Source organism: Sus scrofa, chromosome 6 (genome assembly GCF_054392235.1).
Source record: "Sus scrofa isolate SSC_HxYL_T2T_F1_AM1 chromosome 6, Sscrofa_HxYL_maternal_Yorkshire_Landrace_v2.0, whole genome shotgun sequence".
NCBI classification, from domain to species: domain Eukaryota; kingdom Metazoa; phylum Chordata; class Mammalia; order Artiodactyla; family Suidae; genus Sus; species Sus scrofa.
The window spans coordinates 116,174,451-116,187,003 of NC_139388.1; the positions used below are offsets into that span (position 1 = coordinate 116,174,451).

At 39.8% G+C, this 12,553-nt stretch overlaps 1 protein-coding gene across 12 annotated transcripts in view; it reads right to left on the minus strand.

The window, feature by feature from the left end:
• Positions 1-12,553, minus strand: part of CHST9 (carbohydrate sulfotransferase 9) — a 268,368-nt gene that overhangs the window by 216,397 nt on the left and 39,418 nt on the right. For all 12 annotated transcript variants that reach the window (XR_014807755.1, XM_084964386.1, XM_084964383.1 and 9 more), the window contains one exon: positions 2,655-2,849. Coding sequence is in view for 11 of the 12 variants with exons in the window: in XM_084964386.1 (XP_084820512.1) it covers positions 2,655-2,826 (172 nt within the window). In the remaining variant the exon portion in view is untranslated. The remainder of the gene's footprint in view (positions 1-2,654; positions 2,850-12,553) is intronic.

The following is a 12,553-nucleotide window of genomic DNA, read 5'->3' on the forward strand; positions in this document are numbered from 1 at the left end:
TTACTGAAGAATAACAAAAATTGTCTTCAGAAAAATAATTGTCTAAAGGAATCCAGTTTCTAACATTTATGCTCACTGTCATGAGTAGATGGTGAGATAATATGTAATTCACTTAGGATCTACTGAGAATCTGAGAAAGTACTTCGAGCAAATCACAAATAAAAAATAAGAGAATAAATGGTTAAATGTTTTAAAAAGCCCATCTTCACTTGGAAAATAATTTCCCAACTTGGATGAACTTAAGAAACCAATTTGCAGAAGAGATTATACATCCACAAATTTGTGAAAATAGCTTAGGTTTACCAAATCAGTAAATTTAAAACATCTGTACTAATGCTATGGTATGTATTCCATGTTTTCCTTACCTGCTTTTTTAATTAGGAGGCTCTCTGAAGGCTCTCAAGGCATAGGGGGTCTTAAGCATGGGTCATACTTTGAAAACTCTTAGTTTTGTATCTCTGGGCTAGTCACTTAAAGTTTCAACTTAAAGTCTCAGTTGCAGAGTTCCCGTTGTAGCTCAGGAGCTATGAACCCACATAGTATCCATGAGGATGCAGGTTTGATCCCTGAACTTCTTCAGTGGCTTAAGGATTTGGCGTTGCCGTGAGTTGTGGTATAGGTTACAGACATGGCTCAGATCCTGCACTGCTGTGGCTATAGCACAGGCCGGTAGCTGCAGCTCTAATTCGACCCCTAGCCTGGGAACTTACACATGCTGCAGGTGCAGCCCTAAAAAAAAGTCTCAGTTGCTTCGTCTGTGGTCTAGGGAGTCATAATACTCACCTTTCCCCCTCAAAAAAGCAGTGTGAAAGGTAGAGGCATGGACTTCAGAGAGGCACAACCTGGGTTTGAATCCCAGCTCTCCCTCTGCACATATGCCTACAGCTGTGGCCCTTGGACAACTTCCTTATCTGCCTGAGCCTCAGTTTCCTTATCTACAAACTTAGAATATTACACCTGGTGAGTTATCAGTAGGATAAGAGAAACTACATGTAAACATTTGGCATTTATTAAGCATGTGATAAATTGTAGCTGTTAATGTCTGTGGACACACTTTGTAAACTGCTTTGTATTATTTCAAGTTATCATATGACTTGACTGTTTCTTCTATCATGTAGTTTCTTACTGACAGACTAAGTCATAGCATTTTCCCTTTAGTCTATAAATATATGAGTATATTTTCTTTTATGTATTGGATCTTTGCTGCGATATTTTTCTTGAGAAATTTGTTATGAGACTATATTAGCAAAGATTAGCAACCTCCCAACAATGAGATCTCCTTCATTCTTCCTCCTTTGCTGTGTCCCAGTCTATAGCCTGCAGTGCGTTTTTAATCTATTCACTTGTTCAACAAACATGGGCTGAAGACTTACTATGTGGCAAGATCTATGCTAGCAATTACATTGCAGGAGGAATTAGCTTATATATTTTACTGCAGATGATTTCATTCAATAGTGTTGTTATGATAAAATATTACAGTAATATGGAAAACTTAGAAAATATCGTTTCCATAAATTGTAGCGGGAATTAAGAATACATTTTGACAGTATGTTACATGTTCTCTAGAAAATAATTATATGCAACCTCTTTTCACAAGGGCTCCTATATAAATTAAATAACTCCAAAGTGTCTATGAGGCTAAATCAAGGAAAAGAATTTAAAAGTGGAAACAATTTCTAAAATGAGCCTATTGATGACTTAGTATGGGATTATCTTCGAGAGTAGATTCTTAAGGGCTTTATATCTAGAATAATTAGAAAATGGGCTACAACTAGAAACAAGAAATTATTCTATTTTTACTATATTTTTCTTAACAGTCGTAAGGCATAGGCTACTTCTACCAGTGGAAAACAACCAAATTTTACAACACCTATGTATATATGTTTCTATGATCTAAAACATTTTCTTTAATCATTATAAACATAATCCATTTTGTCAGTAACCGAGTGTCTCTGATGTGCAGCAATTATGAACTGAATGATGAAAGTACAGCATAAATAGAGTAGGCAGCAACACATGACTGCTCAGGGACCAATCTGTTTTTGTAAATAAAGTTTTATTAGAACACACCCTGATCCATTTGCACATAATCTTTTGCCACTTTTGCAATCCACTGGTAGAGCTGAATAGTTGTGACGGAGATGATATGGCCTGCCAAGCCTACAATATTTTGGGTTTTTTTACTGAAAAGTTTTGCCAACCCTTGCTTTACATAACAGTATCAAAGAATTTCTACACTAACTGGAGTATCAACACAAAAATTAAAAAGGAATTCAAAGGAAGAATATGCAGTATATGCAGCTCTTTTTAGGCCTGTGCCCAATGCTTAGTGGACACATCAAAGGAAGGATGAATGCTGCCCAGCTGAGTAGACACATTCTCTATAAGTGGTCTTTGCTGTGTCAAGGGGCTAAAAGGCTCCTCCCTCCAAGATGACAAAAATCCCAAGTGTTGTTCTAAGGGACCAAGCAAATGCTCACCAGAAACTCAGGACCATCTCTTCTTTTAGGAGCTGGGGCTTTTAGTTTGCATCTGATGTTTTTGGTTATTGGAAATCTGTGACTATCTATATATCTAGAAACAGCACAGCTCGTCTAACAGCAAGTGACCATTATAATTAAAGAGAGGGGACAAAAAGAAAGTTGAGGGGTTACCTGTGTGTTGTTCTTCAATCCAGACTTGCAAATACATGAAGAGGAGCAGCCCTGCTGCCCCAAATATCAGCACTGAGAAGAAGACCTGTTTGGGGTTCATGACCACATCAGACGGCTGCACCTCTCCTCGTTTCTGAAGACCTCCTGGCTTGGTTTTCCACAGCACTGCCATCCTGTTTCTCTGAAGCACTCGTTCTGTGAAATAACCAAGAATTTTACAAAAACTCCACACTGGACTTTGCTGATGATGTTTCTTCCCAAATACAGCATAAATATGCAGTGTATCAACAGTCCTGAGGATTTCCATGAACTTAAACACTCTGAAGAGGGAAGAGACTGCAGGTGATGCCTCTTGAATGGCAATTTTCTATCTTTACCTTTATCTTATCTAAGGAATGTGCTATCCTACAGTTAATAAGTAACAGCCTAATATCTAATTAGGGGCAGCAGGCCCAGACTTCAGCTCTCCTTTTTGTAAAGCAAGGTTGAGGTTACCTTAAAATGGTTGTTGAAGAAGGGGCTTTGAAAAACACATTCTTAGGATAAAGGGCGGAAGAAATGACTTAGTGTTTTAAAAATATATGAAATTCAAAAACAAAGGGTTTAAACTCTTATTTCTCTCTCCTTTAGAAGTAATAGGTTTCTCCAACTTAGAGTACACTTAAAGTCCCTCAAAAGCATAAAAGGATAAGTATTACAAAGGTCAGAGTTCAAGGGCCTCTCCCATAATAACAGAGGAACAGTGAAATCTACCTTGGCTTACAAAAATCCACTTCAGTCATGAGTTACTCTACTAGAAAGACTGAAACGACGTTGTTTCAGAATGACCTAATTTAGTGGAATCTTAACCTTATATTATTTTTAAGCGCCACCTACTTTTGAGAATTTGATGAAATATAAACGCTCTCTTTAGAAAAATATAAACACACACAAAATCTTGCATAAAATATCAGTATGTTTAGGGACCCTTACTGAAACCCAAGCCCTGCCCCCTAGGAACTGCCCTACAGATATGCAGGGGCTTGCATGGTGAGCTCACATAGTTAGCAGCCCAGTTAAAGAGGCCAAGGTCATGGCTTTGTGTCTAAGGCTGGTCAAAGACCTTGGCTGTGTTCCTCAGCCACAGATTACACCCCGGCTTTGGATGAGCTGAGTAAATAGTTTCTCGGTGTGAGGACATCATACATTGCAGTGTCTAAAAATTCTCTCTCCTTGCTCTCCAAATATGCCTCCAAAACTTCCAAAAGAATATTGATTGCGCCTTTTTAAGAGGCGTTGGGTGAGATGCCAGGTAAAAGTTAAAAAGTGCTTTGGGAGATTGCTACGCTGGTGAAAGATAATAAATATTTAGCTACTTTTGGCAAAATCAATTTTCATGCAGATGCTGGGCTTCAAAGGTAACCTAGGAGGTCAGAATTAGATGTGGGTATGGCAGAATGATCTGCTTAAGAAAAAGGAAATTCACCAAATAGCTAAACGCGTTTGCACAGAACAACAACAAAAAGTCATACCATAATTACATTTTTTCTTCGTAATTTAATCATCACACAGAAGGGGCCAGAGTCAGAGCACTGATTGTCAGCACTACCTAAGGAGCTTTCTCAAACCCGCCTCTGAGTCCCTTGAGGAAGGGGCACTGATTTGTGTTTTCACAGATGCTTTTGAGGATTTCAAGCATTTTCTTGATTTCCGTAGTAGAGGATGTTTTTAGGTAGAAGTTAGAGTATTAGAACTCTCAGAGTCTTACCATAGTGCTTATTGGTAGGTGATACTCTGCTCTTATATTGATTCAAAACTGAAATATTATGGGCTTTCCAAACACACACAGCCAAGAACAGTTCCCGAGGGAGGTTTGCAATTTGAGGTGTTCCAAGACTGAATCCCTCAAGAAGACTACCCAAAGGAGCCAGTTTCCTCCTTCCTTGATGCTACACTTAATGTACAGACATGATTCCTGAGTCAACAGGAACACTCATAGGAGGAAACCAGTTAAACAAAATCTACTACTAACAAAGAAATAGTTGTTTACAAGGAAAAAAGAGACTTCTACAATCTGTCTGCATAAATTAAAACTTATCTCCGAAGAAAGAGGACAGACGAAAACTCATAAATCAGAGCGGAGCCAAAGACCTGTGGGAATGGTGGGTGTGAAAGCCAAAAAGAAGCTCTCCTTGGGGGTTTTCAGGGGAAAATTATTACCTACGATGCTGGAAAAAGATGAAGAATTTGCTCTTCCTTTCTTCAGGAGATGTTGCTATACCCTGACATAGCCTCCTGGGGAAGAAGCCAGTAGAAAACCCATAATTGTTATTATGGCAGATGTGAGTAGAACTGAGTGATTAAAGCCACAAGGCAGAAAGGCAATCTGGTGTAAAACGGAGAGATACGTTTGATTTTCTCCCATCTCAGTCCATTAACCCAACATTGGCATTAGGAAATGGCTCTCATTAAACAAAGGTGAGGTACTAGGAGCAGCAGTATTGCTTTAAGCAAACCTGAAGGTCAGCTGTGATGGGAAAACACACCTATTTGGAGATCATACATCCACCTCCATGCCTGCGGAAAAAGTGCAGACTACTGGAGACTGAAATTACTTGGAATAGTGCTATTTTATGTACAAGCATTATACAACATTTCCACAGTCAAAGGCTTCCCGAATTTAGTACAATCCTTCCTCCCCTCACTCATACACAGTACCTTGAGCCTAACAGGTACTCCACAGTGGGTTGCATTGGATTGAATTTGGAGCTCAATCAAAAAAAGGTAATTAATTACATGGTTGTACTTGTAAATCCTTAGTCCTGAGCTTCAAATGGAGAAAGATGGACTATTAAAATACTGAAAGGGCCTATGCGACTTTATTAAAAATATGTATTTGTTTCTACTCACATACTCTATGGATTTACCCATTATCTCTTTTCCAATGACTTAAAAAGTACTCTTTCATATAACCATGGCTACCAACAGAAGCATTCTGGGACTTGTCTAGTGATAAGATGACTAGATGGAGGCAATCTATTTAAGAGGAAATTTTGAGTTGTCCAGTTTGGCAGAAGCCTATGATTTTAAGGAGGGAGTTAGGAAATTTTGGAAAGGTCAATCTGGACCTCATCATGCAGTCTGGTGTAGAAGAACCACAGAGTCTGGGGACCACCTGTCCCTGCCCTGAGCCTCAGCAGGACCTCTGCAGTCCTTGCCTTCTGCCTCTCCCACAGGAGCTGCACTGTGCTCCATCTCTTTCCTATTCTCTAAGCAAAGAGACCACCAAAGTCCCTCAAGTTACAACCCATCCCTCCTAAAGTTTACTATCATCTGGCCCTATCCACACTTCTTTGCCTCCATGTTGAAGGAATAAGAGTCCTCACTCTCGCCTCCATCTCTTCCAGGCTACTGGGAAACGCGGCTGGGTCTTATTCTGAACCTCTCTATCCTGTAACTTCTTCCTCTGCACCCTCTCCAGCCATGGCCTCATTGCTGTCATTCCCAAGCAAGCCTGAAGATGGAGTCCTCTGTCCCAACTGTCCAGATGCTTATTCCCCAGGCTTTCCTCAACCTGGAGCTGCCCAGGAGGCTGGAAGAGATGGAATGAGGCTCAAAAGTTGTGCAGGGATGGAAAATTTATAATACCTTGGGATTTTGTTTTGCTACTTTGCTATTCTAGTTTCTTCTTTTATGAATTTCCTATTTATATCTCATTATTATTTCTTTTCTTATTGGATGCCAATTCTTATTACTTCTTTTTTTTACATTTTACATTTTACAAAAATCTGCCTGAGACTTCTTTCCTCCTGCCTGCCTTCTCCCTCCATCCCTCCTTCCCTCCTTTCCTTTGCTGGTGGTGAGGTTGTTTTATTATGCAGAAGTTTAAAATCAATTTTTAGGAGTCACCGTCGTGGTTCAGGGGTTTAGGAACTAGACCAGTATCCATAAGGATGCGGGTTTGATCCCTAGCCTCATTCAGTAGGTTAAGGATCCAGTGTTGCCGTGACCTGTGGTGTAGGTAGCAGATGTGGCTCAGATCTGGCATTGCTGTGACTGTGGTGTAGGCTGACAGCTATAGCTCTGATTTGACCCCTAGCCTGGGAACTTCCACAGGCCATGGGTGTGGCCCTAAAAAAGACAAAAGGCAAAAATAAAATAAAATAAAAATAAAATCAATTTTTATCATTCTTTCCCTTGTTGATGTATCAGCTAGGTCTGGAAAGAAAACACGTGATGTATTCAAAGTCATGAAATTTCAGAGAGTCCAGTAAAGGGACAATTTACCAAGATGTGTTCAGGGTTTGGGGCAGCCAACAAGGAGCAGAGTTGTCCTCCAGGGCAAGTCAACCCCTCCTGGAAGCGAAGGCAGGAAGCAGAGAGCTATTCCTGAGCTGGGAGAGGGGGAATGGGGGCAGGTGGAGGGCTGACAGGAGCTGTGACCTGTCATACAGGGACGCTAGGACACAGACAACACACGGTTGCCAGGTGTTAAGGGAACCAGAAGAACCACCATCCCATCCTCCATCTTCTCCTGTACTGAAACTTGCTGTCATTGATCCATCTGGCAAACCCAACTGAGGCCTGAGGATTAGAGAGCTTTTTTTTGGCCATTTCTTGGGCCGCTCCCACAGCACATGGAGGTTCCCAGGCTAGGGGTCGAATCGGAGCTGTAGCCGCCAGCCTACACCAGGGCCACAGCAACAGGGGATCCGAGCCGCATCTGCGACCTACACCACAGCTCACAGCAATGCCGGATCCTTAACCCGCTCAGCGAAACCAGGGATCGAACCCACAACCTCATGGTTCTTAGTCAGATTAATTAGCCACGGCACCACGATGGGAACTCCTGGAGAGCTTTTTTATGGAGCACATTTCATGAGCCTCCTAAACCACAGGGCAGGGAGGGGTCAGCAGAGATGGGCAACATCAAGTTCCATTTGTGTTCTTGAAAAGTTCCTAAGATAATGTTCCTCACCTTCGACAATACAATTATTCTTTCACATTTCCTTTCAAAGGCTTTAGAGTTCTCTTCATAATTAGAATTGGAATCCACCTAGAATGTACTTTTGTGTATGTTGTAGGCTCTTCATTTCACATGGAAAACTACAAAGCAGTTTACAAAGTAGTTTATTATTTAACTACTGATTTTTTAATGCTGATTTTGTTATGGTTCACATTCCTATGTATGGGTTTTTTGTTTGTTTGCTTTGGTTTTGGGTTTTTTCAGCCGTGCCTACAGCACACGGAAGTTCCCAGGCAGGGACTGAAACCCAGTCACGGCAGTTACTAGAGCCACAGCAGTGACAACACCAGATCCTTGACCCCCTATGCCACCAGGGAACTCCTCAAGTTCCCATGTATGTTTGTACAAATATCTGGGCCTGTCTTCAAGGAATGGACAATGAATCTGATTACTGATTTGATTTTCTTAATGGTTATTTGTTCCTTCCTTTTACTTTTTTGAGACAAAGATCACTTCCTTTTAATGTCCAATTTTATAAGCACAGAGTTGTCCACAGACTATTCTTAAGAGCTTAAGCATCTCTTTCATCATTTCATTGTAAATACAGCCCCCTTTCCTTCCTCAATACATGTATTTGTACCTTTTCTCTGATTTTCTTGGTACATTCTTGTTAGAGTGTTGTCTCTTTTATTCAAAAGTATGTTGTAACTCCTCTCTGTTGTTTTTTGTTCTCTGTTTATTGATTTCTTCTCTTATCTTTACGTATTTCTTCATTCTATATTTTTTCTTTAGTTTGTGTTGGTTTAGTTTGTGTTGGTTTTTTCCAAACTTTTTCAATTGAAAATTAATTCATATATGTTAGATCTTTTTCATAAAACACATTTATGTAAATCCAGTAATTTCCTCCAAAACTACTTTTGTGGCATATCACGTTTTCACATGTAGTATTTTCATTGTCAAATTTAAATATTTTGTAATTTAAATTATCATAAATTTGTTTCATTTATTTTTAAAATGTATTTTCTCCTTTTTTTTTTTTTTTCCTGCTTTTTAGGGCCACACCTGAGGTATATGGAAGTTCCCAGGCTAGGCATCAAAACAGAGTTACAGCTGCCAGCCTCTGCCACAACCACAGCAACTCAGGATCCGAGCCGCGTCTGTGACCTACACCACAGCTGACGACAATGCCAGATCCTTAACCCACTGAGCGAGGCCAGGGATTGAACCTGCATCCTCATAGATCTCAGCTGGGTTCTTTAACTGCTGAGACACAAAGGGAAAGCCCTATTTTCTCCTTCTTATTCTTTAGTTTCCTAAACTAAACTGAATTATCTCTATTCTTCTTTTTTTCTTGGAATTTATAGATTTCATTTCTGTAGCTTGGCAGTACTTTCATTTTTTTTTAAACAACCTCCTTAACAACATTTTTTTCTAATTAAGTTTGCAGTTTCACAAGAATTTTAGCATGCTTTATTCAATGAACAGTGCTTCCTCACCCTGCTCATTCCTGAGGTTTTCTATTTAATTTCAATCGTGTTAAAGATATATTTATTATTAATTACTACGTAATCATTTAAACTTACTGGTATTTTATTAATTTCTGTCTTTAGTGTTAATTAGCTGTGTCAGACTTTCCACTCACAGACCTGTAAGATAATGCATTTGTGCTACTTAAGCCACTAAATTTGCTATAATTTGTATTAGCAGCAAAGAAAATGAACATAGTATATTACTATTACAAAATAACATTTTAAAGAAAGAAAGTTTGTGGAATTCCTATGAATGGGTAGAATAATAGTGATCTTTTCAAATAGTTTTCCCATGGTTTCTCAGGCCTCTTGTTTCATGGTCTATTCTTGTAATAGTTCCATTGTTCAATGTGTTTTGTCATACAGAACACAGAAACATATTCCTTTACTAGACACTAATTTGTAGGTGCTTCCTAATGCATTTTGTTGCTTTGATTTCCTGTGTAATTTAACAGGTACCTTCTACTTTTAGCTGTTTAATTAAATTTTAATTAAAGTTTTTAACAAGACAAGGCTTTGCCCTGATATACTTTGTTTTAGAAGAAAAAGTTGTGGGGTTTTTTTTGGTGTTTTTTGTTTTTTTTTTTTTTTGTCTTTTTGCTATTTCTTGGGCCACTCCCGAGGCATATGGAGGTTCCCAGGCTAGGGGTCGAATCGGAGCTGCAGCCACCCACCTACGCCAGAGCCACAGCAACGCAGGATCCGAGCTGCGTCTGCAAACTACACCACAGCTCACAGCAACGCTGGATCGTTAACCCACTGAGCAAGGCCAGGGATTGAACCCGAAACCTCATGGTTCCTAGTCGGATTCGATAATCACTGCACCACAACGGGAACTCCAAAAGTTTTAAACTCATATTTTACATTCTATTGATTTTGTTTTGTTTTTCATTTTTTGCAACAATAGTCTTGTCTTTAAAGACTGCATAAGATTACAATCAAAGGTGCTCACAAACATTTGTTTGTATTAAAGAAAGGAAAAATAAAAAGACCCATACAGATTATTGTGAATGGATTGTTCATTTCATTTTTCATTTTTACTTGTTCCCCATTCTAAAGATGTCAAAAGTATTAAACTGGATGACAGAGAAATAGTGTTATATTTTACGTTTGTTTAACCACAGTCACAAGAATTTATAGCATGTATTTATGTGTCAGTCAGGAAACACCAGGACCACGTTAAGTAACACATAAGGTACATTCAGCACCAAATTCTATCTCATTAAAGGATCCTATGAAGATAGAAGGAGTTCTTGAAAAGCTGTTTGGAACCCTGGGGTTTGGCCATGATGGTACAAGGAAATGTCGATTTGAATGGTCACGTCTAAGATGATTGAAGGCATTGTTGGTGAAGGATTATGTTAGATGAAATAAGTAATAACTACAGATTGGGTAAGGGGTCAGTCCGCCAACCCAATGAAATGATCGAGTTCTGGTTACTAAGGTAATAAGTAGTGTAACTTAAGAAGTGTTAAATAAAAGATGGCTTCTATGACCTAAACGTCCATCAACAGATGAATGACTAAAGATATAGTGTGTGTGTGTGTGTGTGTGTGTGTGTGTGTGTGTGTGTGTGTGTATACTACTGAGCCATGAAAAGGTGAAATTTTGCCATTTCTAGTGACATGGATGGACTTGGAGGGCACTATGCTAAGTGAAATAAGTCAGGGAAAAAGAAATACTGTATGTTATCACCTATATGTGGAATATAAAAAAATACAACAAACTAGTGAATAAAACAAAAAAGAAGAAGATTCATAGATACAGTGGGGAGAAGGGGAAGGAGCAGTAACGGGGAGTACAAACTATTGGGTATAAAGTGGGCTCCAGGATGAGGTGTACATCATGGGGAAAACAGCCAATATATTGTAATGACTGTAAATGGAAAGTAACCTTTAAACATTGCATTAAATTTTTAATTTTTAAAAATTAAAAAGATGGCTTCCAATCCACGATTGGGATCAACTGTGGTGTAAGCAACAGAAATGGGTAGGTTACAAGTGAGAAGAGGAATTAAAAGATCTCCAGGTGGATGCTGTGCTGCCTCCCTAATCTCCCTTCTGCTCTGTGTGGAAGTCACACAGTTTAGAAGGACTGTCCCTGCCTCCAGCTCCAGGGAGGAGACCAAAATAGTGTGATCCTAACAGGGTAATTAATCCTATGGCCCTTGTCAAAATAGCTGGTTCAGGAAAGGGATTTAATTTCCTGTGGCTGCCATAACAAATTACTACAAATTTGGTGGCTTAGAACAACAGAAATGTATTTTCTCACAGTTCTAGAGGCCAAAGTCAAGGAGCAGTCAGGGTCACGTTCCCCCAGGAGGCTCTCGGGGAGAACCTCCTTTGCCTCTTTTGACCTCAGGTGGCTTCAATCTCTGCTTCCAGCCTCACATAGCCTTCTCCTCTGTGTATTTTATAAGGATACTGGTCATTGGTTTTCCCTCATCAGATTAATTCAGGATGAGCTTATCTTGAGATGCTTAACTTAACTGCATCAGCAAAACCCCTTTTTCCAGATAAGGTCTGGGAATTAGAATGGGTACGATTCTTTTTCAGGATCATCATTCAACCCACTGATCCAGGCTTTGCCTGGCCGCAGTGACTGTTTTGGAGATGATTTAATTAGAACAAAGCCTAGCACTTTGGTTGGACGGTCATGAGATGTGATATTTCCTTTCATAGTAAATATGAATGAGGAAGCACATAGTTCCTACTGTTGCTGGAAGCCTTCTGGCAGCCCTGATGGAACTCAGCCTGAAAAACAAGGCAGCACAGAGGAAGGCAAAGCTGAGGAACCTGCAGAGAAACAGAGGAACAGCTCTGACTGGACCCTGACGGTCTGCCCTCTGTCTCTGAATTTATAAAGGAGCAAAGCCAATAAAATCCCTTTATTTTTAAATGTATTACAAAGCAATTGTAGGTACAGTGAGAAAATTAAGGAATAAGCTATATTTCAGGTGCAGCGATTTCAGCAAGATAATCAGAAATAAATGAAAATCATAGCGCTAACATTTATTGACCAGTTATACATTCTAAGCTCCACTCTGAGCATTTTATATTGATTGTTTAATTTAATTTTCACAATAACTCTATTATCTCCCCCAGTCAAGAAATCTGCAGGACTGGCTCATGTCAACATAAGATCTGATGCAGAGTTCAGTGAGAGGTGAGGCAAGAGGTGGAGACAGACCACAGAGGGCCTTGGCATCAATCTGGAGTGATTACATGTGTCCTGTGCACACCAGGAGCCAAGGGTGGGTTTGAAGTGAGTGGAAGGGTCAGGTCTGTATTGTGGGAGGAGTGCGGAGGCAGTGGGGAGATGGGAGAGAAGGTATGGAAGACCACAGGCATTCAGGAAAAGGACAGTGAGTGGCCAGGGAATTCCCCAGAGCAGGGGTTGGACTAGATGATATTCTGATCCAAAAA